This window comes from Schistocerca americana, chromosome 2 (genome assembly GCF_021461395.2).
Source record: "Schistocerca americana isolate TAMUIC-IGC-003095 chromosome 2, iqSchAmer2.1, whole genome shotgun sequence".
Taxonomy (NCBI): Eukaryota; Metazoa; Arthropoda; class Insecta; order Orthoptera; family Acrididae; genus Schistocerca; species Schistocerca americana.
Window position 1 is genome coordinate 1,018,937,788 of NC_060120.1, and position 19,159 is coordinate 1,018,956,946.

General features: G+C 42.6%; 1 protein-coding gene across 1 annotated transcript in view; it reads right to left on the minus strand.

The window, feature by feature from the left end:
* LOC124594635 overlaps nucleotides 1-11,147 on the minus strand; it is a 114,860-nt gene extending 103,713 nt beyond the window's left edge. Inside the window, exon 1 of the mRNA XM_047133003.1 lies at nucleotides 11,048-11,147. Within this exon, the coding sequence (XP_046988959.1) occupies nucleotides 11,048-11,147 (100 nt within the window). The remainder of the gene's footprint in view (nucleotides 1-11,047) is intronic.
* Nucleotides 11,148-19,159: the final 8,012 nt, after the last annotated feature.

Sequence of the window (19,159 nt, forward strand, 5' to 3'; positions counted from 1 at the left end):
TACAAATTGACCAATTCCAATCGTGACCCGTTGATTTTGTAGTCATAACATACTACATTCTTTTCGTTTTGTGAACTGCGCAATTACATCTAATGTAATTTGTGGAGTACCCATTGCTCCTCAGAACAGTTTCCAGGTGTTGCATTTCTCGTTTGAGGTGTTGAGGCTCACATATTCGTCCTGCTCTCGTTACGAGCGTACTAATCATGCCTCTTTTCTGGCTCGGGTGGTGGTTTGACAGTTTGTGCAGGTATCGGTCCGTGTGTGTCGGTTTTCAATACACGCTGTGTCCCAGGTTTTCGCCGTCCCTTGTGACCAGCACATCTAGAAATGGCAGTTTCTTGTCCTTTTCTACTTCCATGGTAAATGTTGTGTTGGCATGGAGGCTGTTCAAGTGTCTCAGGAATTCACCGAGCTGTTCTTCACCATGGCTCCACACCACGAAAGTATCATCGACGTACCTGTACCACACCTTAGGTTTGCAAGTCGCATTAGAAGTGTAACAGAGCCAAACACTCGGCGAAGTAAGGAACCAGAAAAAGAAATGTCGGGTACGGCCTTTCTGCCATACATTCCCAGAGTGACGGACAGAATCGGCCGTATATTGCGCAAACACGGCATAAAGACGATTTTCAAACCGACAAGGAAGATCAAAGAGTGTCTTATGTTGTGTCTAGACAAGACAGCCTAGACACAATGAGAGGAAGCCGAAAGGCACGCGCTAAGCTCGCGCAGATGGGCGTGAGGTCTGAAACAGGATACGTAATGAATGCTATAAAGAAAAGTACGTAGCTTCTGGAATACTTAACTTTAATCCATCCTTTTGGTACATCTGGAGATTGTGGCGATACAAGTGAGACTCTTTAGATACATGCAATGTTACTAATGGCGCCTTGCTAGGTCGTAGCCATTGACTTAGCTGAAGGCTATTCTAACTATTGGCTCGGCTAATGAGCAATGCTTCGTCCATGTAGTCGCTAGCAAAGTCGTCCGTACAACTGGGGCGAGTGCTAGTCCGTATCTCGAGACCTGCCTTATGGTGGCGCTCGGTCTGCGATCACACAGTGGCGACACGCGGGTCCGACATGTACTAATGGACCGCGGCCGATTTAAAGCTACCACCTAGCAAGTGTGGTGTCTGACGGTGACACCACATCTTAGATCGGCGAAGGAGAAAAGAGACCCACTTGCAATGTCGGGAATATACCGTATACCTTGCACATGCGGAAAAGTTTATGTCGGAAGGACTGGACGATCCATTAACACCAGGATCAAAGAGCATAAGCGACATTGCAGGTTGGGGCAGGTGGAGAAATCGGCCGTGGCAGAGCACGCACTGAATGAGACCGACCACGTAATAAAATTCGCCGACACGGAAGTTCTGGCTGTAGAGAAGCACTATCACACGCGCTTGTTCAGAGAAGCTGTAGAAATACAAAAACACGCGAACAGTTTCAACAAGAAAGAGGAAAGCCTTAAGGTAAACGGATCCTGGCTTCCCGTACTGCAGCGAACGACCGTCGCAGGTAGCAAGAGGAGAACCGCACCGGAAATGACCGCGGAGAAGCCCTCGGACGTTGGCGCGCCAGGTACATATAGTCTGCGGCCGCGAGCTCGGCTCCAGTTCACCACCGGCAATGGAGGGTGAAGCTTTGACAATGCCAGCCACTCGTGCTGGCGAAACATTAGAAAAATCATTAGATGAACATCGGCCGAAGAACACGAGACAGAAGCCAATAGGCAGTTTGTCAACAAGTGGCCACGAAAGCCTTAACAATTTTGTACATAAAAAAAAGTTTGACCCGACTTTCGTTCCCACGAGTGTTTCTCTAGATTCGCATTTGTTTCGACAATTCGCACTCGTCAAGGAAAGGCAAGTCATATACTCTTCTGTAAGGTATGTGCATAATAGATAAAATTTCGTTATTTGCTATCATTCCTGTTGTCGCAATATTAACCCTTGGATACGTAACAGGGGTGTTTTAAAACCAACAATCTTTCATTTTTTTTCAATAAATTGTCACTCAGTTAATTTATTTTAGTTGATGTCTTTCTAATAGTTTGTCATTGATCTGAGTGGCACATCAAAGTAGCAAGCTACTGATAACAGTTATCAGTGCTGCGCAGTTGTGCTGTCTGTTGAGAGTTCAGAAGTACTGTAAAAGCTACAACTGAGTGTTCTTTTGAAGCTAAGTGCATTGCTCTCATTGCAAAAATACTTTGAGATCAGCATAGAATAATTACGTAAGACACTTTTATTCTTTGCAAAGAACAGGGATCCCGTTCTACCTGTGAGACACAAAAGAATGCCATCTGAAGTAATCATAGGTGATTGACATTTTGAATCACCTATTACTGTGTGGCTTCAAGCTCTCTTTGAGCTCCAAGATAGAACATATTCAGATATTGATGGCCCCAGGATAACCAACACGCTTTTCCTACCGTGTCAAGTGCAGCGAAGAGCTAGATGATACAGACTACATAGTTAGTGATTTCCTTATCGGTCATGGTGGAAGTCAATAGTGTGAAGCATTGCAACGAAGGAGCAGAATACTCCTACCCTATCAAAAGGCAGCGAAACAAAAAAAAAAATATAATCCCACTAGAAATGAAGACTTTGATATGTCAGAATATTTTTTTTCTTTCTTAGCATGCATAAGTTATCTCGAACACACAGTGATTTTTCTTAAACAGAAAACAATATTTATACGACGAGAAAAGAACCCGCGTAGTGTTGGGACATGAATCGTAATAACGCAGATTTAATTTTTATCTCCATGTGTAAAATGGAAAAGCTGCCTTTTTTGTCATTAGTTCTTGCTTGTCTCTGTGCGGACATATTTTCCATCTAAGTCTTATTGAATGATAAATAACGGTAAATGAAATTTGTTGTATTGCGCTTCTTCATTTTAATGTCAAAATTACTTTTTAATAGTTCATCTCACCGATCAAGCGGTGAGTTTCTGTGATCATAATTAGCCGGCTTGGTCGTGATCAGTTCAGTCGCTATTGTGGCCATCTCATTGAAATAATTAATACTTATACTTATTACATAGAACCTCCTCCTTTTACTTTGACGGAACCCGATTTGCCATAGCACACAGAAATTGGCGCACTTATAATTTTAAATTTCACGGTCATAGAATTTTTAGCCAAGCCAGTTAATTCCAAGGGCTATACTTTCTGTTTCAGTACTCAATTACAGCATGAAAGAAAGATATTTCATCGTAAAACGTTTCCTATGAAAAACCTCAATATAGTTTTGTCTCTCACCGATGTGACGGACGTTCTGTGTGTTCTGAAAACACGGTTCGCTAATGAATCAGTCCGAATATGGACATTACGTAATCCGCAAGATTTTTCGTATTTCCTTCTCGGCTCAGATCTCATCTACTGGACGCTACAGTTTCCTCATCCCTAGAAGCGCTATCATCATTATTTTGTTTTCAAACACAATTTGACATTTAATACGTTTTGTGAACAATAACGTCAAAAGTGTGACAGTGTTAATTTCGCGGCATCCCATTACCACTATAGATGAAGCGAGAAAATGTAAATAAGGAGTTCATTCTCTTAACCAGAAAACACGTAGTTTAAATACAACTCAAAGCGTCACTCAAAAGGAAGATATTTTGTCTTTTGGAAAACCGTATTAGACGAGCAGAAATAAATGTCTTGTGCTTATTTTCACAGTTGCTTGCCACCTGGATGGAAGACATGTGACAGAAAGAGAATTTTTCTCATACGGAGAGAAGAAAGCTCTACCTTGCACAACACGGCTCGCCGACAGACGAACACTGCAGAAACTGGTTCACCAAAAAGACGATGCTTCATGTGTCCACATCGATTAGACAGAAAAAGTGGGCACACATCCTACAACTGCACAAAAATATATGCAAAGAACACACTGAAGTTATTTACAAGAAGCATTATTTTTTATGAGCAAATCTTCCGGTATGTTTCAGTCAATTTGAGAGTTAGTTACCCAATGTTAGGAAAGTTGTAACATAACTGATAATACTGCACTTGATATTATAATAAAATAAAGATCGCTTCGGTAGTTTTGGTACATTACATAAATGACGTAGTAAATGGTAGGATTACCGTCAGTATTGGTAGAACTGGTATGGAAAGAAACATAAATGTACGTAGAGAAACTATGTAATTAGAATCGCACATCATTCAGTGTTAGTCCATTGTGTATTTCATATCGTTACAGAATACAAATCGCATTTTATAGGTGTTAAAAATCTGTTGATCGTGTAACTTCTGCGCTTTTACGCATCCGAAGCAATTACTTTTGATACCAGTACAGTTTACACGGCCGGCCGGAGTGGCCGAGAGGTTCTAGGCGCTACAGTCTGGAGCCGAGCGACCGCTACGGTCGCAGGTTCGAATCCTGCCTCGGGCATGGATGTGTGTGATGTCCTTAGGTTAGTTGGGTTTAATTAGTTCTGAGTTCTAGGCGCCTGATGACCTGAGAAGTTAAGTCGCATAGTGCTCAGACTCATTTGAACAGTTTACACGCGCAAACATAAAAATATATACACACATCAAAAATAGTTTTGCATCACCTCGGTTCCGAGAGTTCCGGAACCTGTACTGAAAATTGGAATAGAGACCAACATAAACATCATTTCCAGCCTTTTTATTGCTCATGAAAAACACACATTGCATGTTGTACTACCATACAGCGAGACCTTCAGAGGTCGTGGTCCAGAATGCTGTACACACCGGTACCTCTAATACCCAGTAGCAAGTTATTTTGCACTGATGCATGCCTGTATTCGCCGTGGCATACTATCCACAAGTTCATCAAGGCACTGTTGGTCCAGATTGTCCCACTCCTCAATGGCGATTCGGCGTAGATCCCTCAGAGTGGTTGGTGGGTCACGTCGTCCAGAAACAGCCGTTTTCAACCTATCCGAGGCATGTTCGATAGCGTTGATGTCTGGAGAACATGCTGGTCACTCTAGTCGAGTGATGTTGTTATCCTGAAGGAAGCCATTCACAAGATGTACACGATGGGGCGTGATTTGTCGTCCATGACGATGAATGCCTCTCCAATATGCTGCCGATATGGTAGCACTGTCAGTCGGAGGATGGCATTCACGTTTCGTGCAGCCGTTACGGCGCCTTCCACGAGTACCAGCAGCGTACATCGGCTCCACATAATACCACCCCAAAACAGTAGGGAACCTCCACCTTGCTGCTCTCGCTGGACAGTGTGCCTAAGGCGTTCAGCCTGACCGGGTTGCCTCCAAACACGTCTCCGACGATTGTCTGGTTGAAGGCATCGGCATCGGTAAAAAGAGCGAGATGCCAATCCTGAGCGGTCCATTCGGCATGTTGTTGGGCCCATCTCTACCGCACTGCATGGTGTCGTGGTTGCAAAGATGTAGCTCGCCATGCATGTCGGGAGTGAAGCTGCGCATCATGGAGCCTATTGCGCACATTTTGAGTCGCAACACGACGTCCTGCGGCTGTTCAAAAAGCATTATTCAACATGGTGGCGTTGCTGTCAGGGTTCCTCCGAGCCATAATCCGCAGGCAGCGGTCATCCACTGCAATAGTAGCCCTTGGGCGGCCTGAGCGAGACATGTCATCGACAGTTCCTGTCTCTCTGTATCTCCTCCATGTCCGAACGACATCGCTTTGGTTCACTCCGAGACTCCTGGACACTTCCATTGTTGAGAGCCCTTCTTGGCACAAAGTAACAATGCAGATGCGATCGAACCGCAGTAGTGACCGTCTAGGCATGGTTGAACTACAGATAACACGAGCTGTGTACCTCCTTCCTAGTGGAATGACTGGAACTGGTCGGCTATCGGATCCCCTCCGTCTAATAGGCGCTGCTCATGCATGGTAGTTTTGGTAGTTTACATCTTTGGGTGGGTTTAGTGACATCTCTCAACAGCCAAAGGGACTCTGTCTGTGATACAATATCCACAGTCAACGTCTATCTTCAGGAGTTCTGGGGACCGAAGTGATGCAAAACTTTTCTTGATGTGTTTATAATTATTGTTGCTGTTTAGTACTCTGTACAATGTTCTTCATGATGATCACAGGCAATAGTTTCCTGTTATTACTGACAAATTCGAAAGTTGTCTATGAATAACAGAAACATGTTTTATACAAATTCGACGAAGTATTGAAGTGACTGATATATTTTTGTTTTGCGGCTCTTTCATTTTACCTCTTTGTTGAGGAAATTGTTTTTTCTAACGCTATATGGTAAATCTGTATCTTTTTCTTTATTTTTGGTACGAAATCCCTCTGTTTCACCTTACAATCCACAGCAACCTGAATTAAAAGCCGGCCGGGGTGGCCAAGCGGTTAAAGGTGCTACAGTCTGGAACCGCGCGACCGCTACGGTCGCAGGTTCGAATCCGGCCTCGGGCATGGATGTGTGTGATGTCCTTAGGTTAGTTAGGTTTAAGTAGTTCTAAGTTCTAGGGGACTGATGACCTCAGCAGTTAAGTCCCATAGTGCTCAGAGCCATTTGAACCATTTGTTAAGTCCCATAGTGCTCAGAGCCATTTAAACCATTTGAATTAAACATTGACAGTTTCAGTTTTGCTATGAATACTGTTTATTCTTAAGTAACAGACTGGAGGATAACTATGTTGACATAAACGTTCTGTAGGTTACCCGGCCGCTTATACATCCTCATTTAGTTTCTAGATGGTCCAACGCTTCCGATTTTTAGGGGAATCTAATAAGACACTGATTCCATACGCAAAGAAATCGATCGTTGTGAGGTAACATCCGATAGGTATGCAACACAACCAGCGTACAGGTAACACACGTGCGACCTTAACTGATCAAAGCTGCTAGGAAAACTAACAGACTGCAACTATTTATTACAGTCTAGGTAGCCTGCGGTAGTTTTATAGCTCTATGTCTCACCAACCGCTTCACCATTTGGTTTTAAGGTAAGGGTCTCATACATTTATACGAGTACAGACACTCATGCATCTACATCTACATCTATATGCCTACTCTGTAAATCACACTAACTCCTAACAGATGGTTCATCGAGTCACCTTCACACAAATTCTCTATTATTCCACTTTCGAACAGCGCGCGGAAGAAACGAACACCTATATATTTCCGTGCCAGCTCTGATTTCCATAATTTTATTATGATGATCGTTCCTCCCTATGTAAGTCGGCGTTAACAAAATATTTTCGCTTTCGGATGAGAAAGTTGGTGATTGTAATTTAGTTAGAAGATTCCGCTGCAATTAAAAACGCCTTTGTTTTTAATCATTTCCAACGCATATCCTGTATCATATCCGTGACACTGCCTCCCCTATTTCTCCGTAATGGAAAACGTGTTGCCCTTTTCTGAACTTTCTCGACGTACTCCGTTAACCCTATCTGGTAAGGATTTCACACCGCGCAGCAGTTCTCCAAAAGAGGACGGACAAGCGTAAAGTAGGCAGTCTCTTGAGCAGATCCGTCGCATCTTCTACGTGTTCTGCCAATAAAATACGGCCTTTCTTCCGCCTCTCCCACAACATTTTCTATGTGTTCTTCCAGTTTCAGTTGTTCGTAAATGCAATTCCTAGGTATTTACACTGGTGTCCAAAACTAAAGCAACGAAGTGAAATTTTGGACGTTTCGGTTTATTGTGCCACAAAATAGTATAACCAGGTGATAGTGAAGTAAAAACGATATAAAGATTACAGATCGTAAGCAACTGCAACGTGCTTAACGGCAGACAAAAATGTCTTCCCTTTTACCAGCTTAATGGGTTTACACACACATTCCGACAACTGATTAATGCGCTCAGTACGGGGTATGACCACCTCTGGCAGCAATACAGGCCTACAAACGAAGGTGCATGCTGTGAATGATGTCATCAATCTCATATTGAGGCAATAACACCTACTTTTGCTGCAGCGCTGCTGGAAAGTCTTGGAGAGTGGTTGGTGAATGCTGGCGTGACACATCTCGTGTCACTACTGCATCCTAGACATCCTCTATGGGATTCAAATCGAGAGAGCGAGCAGGCCACACCATGCGTGCAATATCTTCCCTTTCCAAGAAATATCAGCCACCTGTACTCTATGAGGTCCGGCAATACAAAGTCAGGGCCCACAGCACTTCACAACAACCGCACATAAGGTCCCAAGATCTCGTAACGACAGCTGCCATCGGTTAAACCTTGCGATTTAACTGTACAATTTCATGAAGAGGTGTTAGAGTGGTCAACATAATCCCCACCCACACCATTAGAGATCATCCTCGATATTTTTCCACAATTGTTAGGTCCCGAAATCGTGTTCCACGTTCCCTCCAAATGCGCATCTGTCGAGAATCACTGCCCAGACGAAATCGGGACTCATCTGTGAAAATAAGATTGGCCCACTGTTCGACCGCCCATGTGGCGTGTTGACGGCTGCACTCTAGACGTCCCCTTCTGTGAAGACACGTCAGAGATTCACATACAGCAGATCTCTGACAATAAAGGCCACTCTGCCGAAGCCTTCTGTACATCATCTGCCTCGCTGCAACATGTCCAGTGTATGCTGCGAGGTCAGACGTAACTTGCCGTTCTGTACTAAGGGCCCGCGTCTCGTGGTCGTGCGGTAGCGTTCTCGCTTCCCACGCCCGGGTTCCCGGGTTCGATTCCCGGCGGGGTCAGGGATTTTCTCTGCCTCGTGATGGCTGGGTGTTGTGTGCTGTCCTTAGGTTAGTTAGGTTTAAGTAGTTCTAAGTTCTAGGGGACTGATGACCATAGATGTTAAGTCCCATAGTGCTCAGAGCCATTTAAACCATTTTAAACCGTACTAAGGCTGTCGTGCCCTTACGGCCAAATAATTGTTATCTCTTTGATGTTACACTTGGTCGGCCCAGCCCTTGTCTTCGGGATACTTTCGATCTCTATAAACTGTCACTACATCCGAAAAAGGACAGAACAACTCACATTAAGCCATCGGGTCAAATTATTTTGTGACTGTCCTGCTTCCATTTTGCCGGCCGGAGTGGCGTGCCGTTCTAGGCGCTACAGTCTGGAACCGCGAGACCGCTACGGTCGCAGGTTCGAATCCTGCCCGGGGCATGGATGTGTGTGATGTCCTTATGTTGGTTAGGTTTAAGTAGTTCTAAGTTCTAGGGGACTGATGACCTCAGAAGTTGAGTCCCATAGTGCTCAGAGCCATTTGAACCTTTTTTTTTTTTTTTTTTTTTTTTTTGCTTCCATTCTTCCCGACGGCCTCCATCGCAGTGCATCTGGTAGGCGTCTTCTATGTGCCACACTGCACCGTCTGTGACTGTACACATCGATTGTGGATGTCGGACTATGCAGGAAACACTATCCCGTTTGATAGGTGCCCTGTCATAATCGGTGACGTGGTTGTCACATTCCGTGCATGACACCATCGTACAGACCTCTGTTGACAGTTTGTATGATTACACCGTGAATTAGACACGGAACGGCGAAATAGTGGTTTGTTGCTTTAATTTTGAATAACAGTGTAGTTGAATTTTCGGCCTTTAGATTTGACTGATTTATCGTGTAACCGATGTTTAACAGATTCCTTCTAGCACTTATACGGATGACCTCACACTTTTCATTATTAAGGATTAATTGCCAATTTTCGCACCATACAGATACCTTATCTAAATCGATTCGCAATAGGTTTTGATCTTCTGATGGCTTTACTAGACGATAAACGATAGCATCATCTACAAACAGCCTAAGACGGCTGCTCAGATAGTCTGCTACATCGTTTACATCGATAAGCAACAGCAGATGGCCTGTAGCACTAACTTGGGGAACGCTAGAAATCACTTTCGTTTTATTCGGTGGCTTTCCTTCAGTTACTACGAACTGTGGCTTCTCTGACAGAAAATCACAAATTCAGTCGCATAACGGAGACGATATTCAATAAATACGCAATTTGATTACAAGTCGCTTGTCAGGTACAGTGTTAAAAGCCTTCTGGAAATCTAGAAATACGGAATAAATTTGAAATCCCTTGTCGATTGCACTGAACACTTCGTTTGAGTAATAAGAACGATGCTTTCTAAATCCGTGTTGGCTCTGTGTCAACAGACCGTTCTCTTCGAGGTAATTCAAAATGTTCGAACATATTAGATGTTCCAATCCTGCTCCATATCGACGTTAAAGACATCGACCTGTAGTTTAGTGGATTATTCCTATTACGTTGCTTGAATACTGGTGTGACCTGTGCAACTTTCCAGTCTTTGGGTACAGATCTCTCGTCGAGCAAGCATTTATATATGATTGTTAAGTACGGAGCTATTGCATAAGCATACTCTGAAAGGAGCCTAATTGGTATACAGTCTGTACCGGAAGACTGGTTTTTGTTAAGTAATTTAAGTTGCTAATCTATTCCGAGAATATCTACTTCTAAGTGACTCACGTTGTTGAAAAAAAATGGTTCAAATGGCTCTGAGCACTATGGGACTTAACTTGTGAGGTCATCAGTCCCCTAGAACTTAGAACTACTTAAACCGAACTAACCTAAGGACATCACACACATCCATGCCGGAGGCAGGATTCGAACCTGCGACCGTAGCGGTCGGGCGGTTCCAGACTGTAGCGCCTAGAACCGCTCGGCCACTCCGGCCGGCCATGTTGTTGATCGAATTCTGGAATGATTACTTCATCTCGTTTAGCAAAGGAGTTTCGGAAGCCTGTGTTAATAACTCTGCTCTAATGGCACTGTCGTCGGTAGTATTTCGATTGCTATCGCGGAGAGAATGCTATGTTTGTGTCTTGCCGCTAGCATACTCTACATACGACCAGAACCTCTTTGGATTTCTGCTAGGTTTCGGGACAAAGTTTCGTAGTGGGATCTAAAGAATGTCGCACTGAAGTCCACGCTAAATTTCGAACTTCGCCAGTCTTGGGGATTTTGCGTTCGTTTTAATTTGGCTTGCTTTTTTCGTTATTTCTGCTTTGGCGTGGGGTCAGGGGAACTGGTCAGAAATGTAGCTCAGTGATGCACTTGGTTTGCTTGTAAGTGAGGGTAGTCCCTCCTAAGACGACAGGCGCGCGGATTGCTGAGTACCTGTCTTGTCGTCCAGCTCTGTCCTGTTGGCAGCGGCGGCGGCTCCCAGGAGAAGTGACGTCAGCAGCAACAGCCTCCCTGTGCTCCCCAGTCGTTGCATGGCGTCAGAGTGTGCGCGCCGGACGGCCTGCCAGCCTTATAAACAGGCGCGCCCATTACCCTAAATACTGGCACGCGTCGGCTTGTCGTCAGCTCGGACGCGCTCTTGAGAAGCAAAGCTGGTGCATCACAGCTCTTCTTGTATCACTCGCAGAACACCAGCCATGCTCTGCTACGTTTAACTGATACCGCAACTCCTATTATCTAGAACTAGCTTAGTGCGTGCTGCGTCGCTCGCGTTTACGTGGAAATGACAAATAAAATTCTATAAACATATATTATGTCTACTGAAAAATGAAGATATTAAAACCCGTTTCTTTTCTATGCAATTCTGATATGCCGGTTTGTCGTCTTGACTGTTACGTAGCTATCTTTGGTTTAGTCCGCCATTGCACCCAACGTTTTCACGCTAATTTAGGCCGTAGAAGTATGGTCTTTTTCCGATGTGCTTCTGATTTGGCAGCTGGAATCGAAGATTATTGTTAATCCTCCCTTTTCTGTTCTTTCCACAGAAACTTAGGGTCGAATTTCCAAAACCACTGAAACACATATTTTTTAGTTCTAGCCGAGAAACCGAATACAAATTTTCGTAGATTTAGATTCAGAACCGCAATCATAATGAAATAGTTCCATAAAAACTTCCATGCCCTATTTCATCCTTTTAGGGGTGTAACTTCGACAAATCCCTTCTTAAACGACTCTTACAGTATAATATCTTTTATTGTCAAATCCAAGATAACGAAATATTTTCATAAAAAATTTCAAGCCGTATTTCACACTCTCGTGGGATGATTCCCAAAAACACTAAAATACGTGTCTTTTATTTCTAAACGAGAAGTCACGTAGCAATTTTTAGAAATGCAGCTTTAAAATTTTTTTAGTAGTTCTTTAACAACTACTTATTTAAAAAAAATTCATACACTATTTCACTTCCTTAGCGGTTGAATGTCCAAAAAATGCTGAAACTCGTTAATAGCGACATATTTTCAAAAAACCTTTCATCCTCAGTCTCACCTCTTCAGGGGTGGCATTTCGAAAAATCCCTTCTTACACAATGCCTACAGTATAAGATCAACATCTTCTCCGAATTTCGTGTCTCTATCCTTAGCGGTTTTGACTGGGCGTCAGTCAGCATATTTCTTTTTATGCATAGAGAAGATTACGCTCCAGACACTAAACGTACGGTTTGGTCCCAGTTGCCTGCTGCTATCTCACTCGCAGATCATTGCATTTAACAACGAAGGGTGCCTAGTAACTGGAATAAAGCATAAATCATACATGTTTTCACGAATGCAAATAATTATAGTCATACATAGCCGATGTTAATGTGTTTAGAACGGTGGAACATGTTCTGTGCTTGCGCATATTACGCTCCTGCAGAGCGAAAATCTCCTCTACAAACACCAACATCAACTCCTTGACACAGATCTTGCGGAACACATCTCATGTTCGTCGATGAAATCCAGAACGCAGCAGTTAAAATTCCTTGGTTGATGCTACGTTCTTTGACTTCCGGACGGCATTCGATACAGTTCGACACTGTCGTTTAGTCAATAAAATATGAGCTTTCTGACTGGAATCACTGCTTTTTAAGAGATAGATGACAATATACTGTACCGTTCTTAACAGGTTGAAATCGGTAGATGTAAAGGTAACTTCTAGAGTTTCTCAACGGAGTATTATAAGGCCATTACTAGTAGACCTACCCTGAGGAGACAAAAATCATGGGATACCGATAGAGCTAGACGCATGGGACATTCCATTTCCGAAATCGTTAGGAAATTAAGTATTCCGAGATCCAGAGCTTCAAGAGTGTGCCGAGAATACCAAATTTCAGGCATTGTTCCTCACCACGGACAACGCAGGGGCCGATGCCTTCACTTAACGACAGAGAAGTGCGGCGTTTGCGTAGAGTTGTCAGTGCTAACAGACAAGCAGCACAGCGTGAAATAACCGTAGAAATCAATGTGGGACGTACGGCGAACGTATGCGTTAGGACAGTGCAGCGAAATTTGGCGTTAATCGACTATGACAGTCGACAATAGACAGTAAGCACTATGGGACTTAACGTCTGAGATCATGAGACCCCTAGACTTTGAACTTCTGAAACCTAACTAACTTATGGACATCACACACATCCATGCCCAAGGCAGGATTCGAACCTGCGACCGTAGCAGCAGCGCGATTGCGGACTGAAGTATCTAGAACCGCTCGGCAACATGGGCGGGGACGACAGATATGAGCACCTTTGCTAAAAGCACGACATCGCCCGCAGTGCCTCACCTGGGCTTCTGATCGTATCGGTTGGAACCTAGATGGCTGGAAAACCGTGGCCTGCTCAGATGATACCCGATTTCAGTTGGTAAGAGCTGATGATAGGGTCTGAGCGTGGCGCAGACCCTACGAAGCCATGAGCCGATGTTGTAAGCAACTCACAGTGCAAGCTCCTGGTGGCTCCATAATGGTGTGAGCTGATTTCACATGGAACTGAATCGATAATTGACTGGAGACGGTATAGTCCAGTCAAATTGCAGATATACCTTGCAAAAGGTGGGGCAGAAGAGTTTATTTTTTCAACTCGTTCATATGGTAGGAAAGATTAGAAAACCGAATTTTGCCAACAAAATTTCGCTTGGGAAAACTTGCTGCAGTCAAAACACTTAGAAAATTTCGGTCTTTTTTTAGTTTTTTTCAAAATATCTCAGTTTCATTTGCTCCTATCGCTTTAACGTCTATTTTCTTTTTTAAAGAGCACAAAATAATCTACAAATTTGATTCTTGTCATTTTTTCTACTCCCAATATCTAAGGCGCTACAGCGCCTAAAAAAATACAAATTTTTCAAATTTCGAACGTAGTGGCAAGATTCCTTATTTTTGAACACGATTTTTTCTGTTTCTGTTTGTGTAGTATAAAGACATTAATCATCATGTTATATGTTGGAATTTACCACCTCACTTTCAGGTATTCAATTTCTCTGTATGCAACATGAGGATTGCTGGGCACCCAACTATTGTGATTCTTACATCACTACCTCAAGTTCACTATGGGGCACCTCTGCCCTGGTATTTGTAAAACTATAAATATAAAAATACATCATTAAGACACACACACACACACACACACACACACACACACACACACACACACACACATACGCACACAAAATAATTTGTCTCAGGAAACTGAACTATTATTAGCTGCAATGGGCAACCTAATTAGGTAGGTACTTATTCTTGTGTATAAAAGCTACGCAGTTCACATTACAAATAAGTAGCTTTATTACAATTAAAATGCATTGTCAGTTACTAAAAAATGTTGACAGTTCTGGGTGTGCAATGCTTGTAATATCGCACTTGAGACAGATATGAGCATCACTTCCAACGTCTTGATGGGCCAGGTTCCTCAGTGTCACCAGAAACACCTTGAGTTACGGATTCAGGGTCTGTACATAGTTGATCCCAGATTGACCTCTTCTTTAAACAGCGAGTCAGCCTCAGCAAGTTCGTTGATTTCGTCAGCGGTTTCCTCAACATCCTCCATAACATCATCTTCACTGTCTTCATATAAAGATTTTGGCACGTTTTCACAGTTGACCCCAATACATTTCTTGCAAATTGAAGAACATTTCAAACCCGCTTTTCTGCAGGAGCACGCTCCGCCACAGTTCAGCTTGCATGAGCATGAAACAATGTGAAGAAGTGCTTCAGGTGCTGGATCTTGGCTCATTATAACGGGTGTTGGACCGTGGTCACTGTGATTCCAACCCCATTTCTCAGGAGGTTTCCAGTTTCCCATCCAACTTTGGACTTGTTGGTAAGTCCGCAACGAATGATGTGCAGCATCTTGTGTAGGTGGCAACCGTGCAAGATTCAGTTTGCTTTTTGTGGCAGACTTGGCGAATAGCTGGTACCGCAAATGGTCTAGTGTCCTGACACCTCCACTATACAATGCGATAGTAATCTGTTCTCCTGCTGTTATTATTTCTACACGGATAGCATGTGGTTTATTGAAAGTGCAAAGGGCTGAGGTTAGGTGTTCATTTTTCGCAACAATATTGCAGCACTTAATTTTTCCTTGACCAAAAAAAGCGGATGTTGTATCACATCCGCTAAAGGCGTAAGTGAACAGAATATATTCACTTTCAAACTTGTAAGCTGCAGTGGAAAACCACTTGTCTTCTGCATTTCTTCTTCCTGGCTTTAAGGAAAATAAGTTTTCAATGCCTTGCCCCAAACCGGTCATGAGCACAAGCAGGTCAACATCTTCTCCTACAACGATAATACTTCCAAAATCTTTGGTTCTTGAAATGGCAGATGTTACAATCATAACGTCAGCATCTTCTTGTGCCTGGAGCAATTCAATGTTACACTCCAGAAATTCCTTTTTAAGAAGTGTGATAAAACGCATCTTGTTTCGTTCGTTGTACAAGAACTTGTCCTGAGGGACTTGGTTCACCATCTCTGATTCAACCACAACGTCAACCGAAGAATGTTTTTTGGACCTACGAATCCTCTCAGCACTCTTTGTGCTACATTTGTCTCCCTCACATGGATACCCATCAAATACAATAGCAAATTGAGATCCAAAATGACGTTGCAGGTAAGAAACATAGCTTTGGGCTATTGACTTGAAGCAAACATTTCGAGTCCAAGTCACTTTGTGGATAAGGTACCCTCCATCAATGACAAAAAATTTACTCGGTCCACCTGACTTCACATCCTCCACTGGAACGAAGGCCAAAGAATAAATACGCTTTTGTCCGCTAAAGAACAATTCCTACATACTTTTTCTTATAACTGATCATTAAGGTCAATCAACTGTAGAAAATGTACGGCACCTGCATGCAATCGTATTACATATTGTAACATAAATAAACTTCACGCAATCCGACGTGAATGTGTTCGTAGTTACTGAATATGATGCTGTTTGTCCTGGCCCTGCAGCAGAGTGAGATGGTAAATTCCAATGAATAACATGATGAGTAATATGTTTATACCACACAAATAAAAACTGAAATAACAGTGTTCAAAAATTAGGTAATTTGCCACTTTGCTCGAAATTTGAAAAAAATGGTATTTTTTGACGTGCTGTAGCGCCTTAGATACTGGGAGTAGAAAATAATGGTAAGAATCAAATTTGTAGAGAATTTTGTGCTCTTTAAAAAAGAAAATAGACGTTAAAGCGATAGGAGCAAATGAAACGGAAATATTTTGAAAAAAACTGAAAAAAGTCCGAAATTTTCCAAGTTTTTTGACTGCAGAAAGTTTTCCCATGAGAAATTTTGTTGGCAAAACTTCGTTTTCTAACCTTCCCAACAATATGAACGAGTTAAAAAAATAAAATCTTCTACCCCACCTTTTGCAAGGTACAGGCTTTTTTTTTTTTTTTTGAGTTTCACTGGACTAGTATGTTCTGTTATTTGGAGACCATTTGCACCCATTCATGAACTTTATGTTCCCAAACGACGATGGAATATTTATGGACAGTAAAATTTAATCCTTAGACTTTTTTTTACGTGCTAGTTTTCAGGAAATAAGATCGTAGCTTGGGCCACATGGTTCACCGAAAACCCGCTCACACAGACCGTGACCTACATCGACATTCGAACCACCACCCACAACAAAAGCGAGGCAACGTAAAGACGTTGGCGGATAAAGCAACGAAAATCTGCGAACCAGAGCTGTTTGACTCTGAATTAAAATATCGCACCATTGCATTGCTCAAGAATGGTTATTCGTTCGCTGAGGTAATAAGACCGTTAAGCTGACCGCGTAGAAATCATAGCGATGCCCAGGCGGCGGTGAAATCGAAAGTTTCCCTGTCTTTTATTAAGGATGTAACTAAACGCACAGCAAAAATCTTGAAAAAGTTGAACATCGCGGTAATCTACAAATCCACCCGGATGGTACAATATGACATAAAATCGGTCAAGGATGCTCGCCAACTGTTGGAAAAAGTAGGAATTTCCGTGTAGTTGTGGGGAGATGTACGTGGGTACTACAAAAAGAACGGTCAAAAAACGACTAGAAGAGCTAAAGGGCAATTGCAGAAGAAGGGAGATTCGCAGATCAGCTGTTGCGGAACATGCGATATAGCCAGGAGTCCACCACATTCATTTTGAGGGACTCGTGTACTGGCAGCCACATGCGAATAACTTGAAAGGCTGTATAGAGAGACCATAGAGAATGTAAAACAACCCAGGAATTTCAGTAGGATGGAGGGAGGCGTGAAACTGAATGACATCTGGATTCCGGTGCTGAAGAAGGGTACCAGGTGTAAGTAGGCTGTTTAGGTTTTTTTATTGTTAACGTCACGTAGCGCTCTGTATGAAAATCGCTGGCTGTGCTGTGTGCAGTCTGTGGCTGGGTGGCATTGTTGTAATATTCGCTATTGTAGTGTTGGGCTGTTGGCTGTTAACAGCGCGTAGCGTTGCGCAGTTAGAGGTGAGCTGCCGTCAGTGGTGGATGTGGGGAGAGAGATGGCGGAGTTTTGATAGCGGATGATCTGGACAGAGACAGTAAATTTGTAAGACTGGATATCATGAACTGATATATATATATATATATATATTATCACTTTTGAACACTATTAAGTTAAATACACTGTTCGCTCTCTATCAAAATCTTTCATTTGCTAACTATGCCTATCAGTAGTTAGTGCCTTCAGTAGTATGAATCTTTTATTTAGCTGGCAGTAGTGGCGCTCGCTGTATTGCAGTAGTTTGAGTAACGAAGATTTTTGTGAGGTAAGTGGTTTGTGAAACGTATAGGTTAATGTTAGTCAGGGCCATTCTTTTGTAGGGATTTTTGAAAGTCTGATTGCGTTGCGCTAAAAATATTGTGTGTCAGTTTAAGCACAGTCACGTATAATTTTTCTAAGGGGAGGTTTCATATGTCGACCCTTAGCCGAGGATACCTGTTCTCTTGTTTTGCTCCTCAAATTGTGCTTTTCTGTGTTATCGTGTGAAATATTGTGACAATAATGGCGTGTGAAAAACGTAATACTAGGCTCCAAAGTAAACTGAGAAATGATAGTGAAGACGAAAGCAGTGTGTTAGCGCCACCGTGTAATGAATTAACTAATGTTCAAACTAGTAATTTGGTAATTGTACATAGGGAAATGGAGCGGGCTGCAAATAATGGAGTAGACAGTGAAACAATTAGTGAACAGGGAAGCATTATGGATCGATCGGACGGCAACAGTTCGCCTCAGTAATCCGAAATAACAGGACACAATCTTGCAAATACTGTAGATTCAGGTTTCGCGTCTTCACCGTTTTCTCAAATAAGTCAAAATGTGAATGTTGCCGGTGCAAATGCACTGCCGAAAAGCATAGAGGAACAGATTCCAGACACTAATACATTATTATTGCAATTAATGCAACAAATGAAACAAAATCAGAGACAAACACAGCAACAGTTAGACACAATGGAACAAAATCTGCAAAAGTTAGACACAATGGAACAAAATCTTCAAAAGTTAGACACCACACTTGAACAAACACGTGAAGATTTCACTACTGAGTTACATAAAATCGAATCGAAATGTCAAAAAGTCTCTAACGACGTAAAAACACAAATTTGTGAGCATTTCCAACCTATTTTTTCGCGTCATGAAAATGCTTTACAGAATCACGAAGCAGCCATAAAGGAACTGCAAACTATTGTTCATGAAAATCACGACACCTAGCAAGCTAAAATTGACTCAGTTGCACCTACCGACTCGGTTATGCAACTTACAAAAACTCAGGAACACTTAAAGGACACAGTAGATACGATTTCAACACAAATGGACACTCTGAAACTTGGTTCAGAAAAACACACTGGGGAAATAAGTTCACTATCGGAGAAAGTAGCTGAACTTTCGGATCAGTTCACTAACTTATCGACAAAGGTAGATGACACAAGACCTGTAGCCATCACTGACACAGAAGAGTATGAACAAATTTAGAAATTCAAACAAAATCAGAATCAAATTAATACGCAACACAAAAGAGAAATCCGGGAAGTACA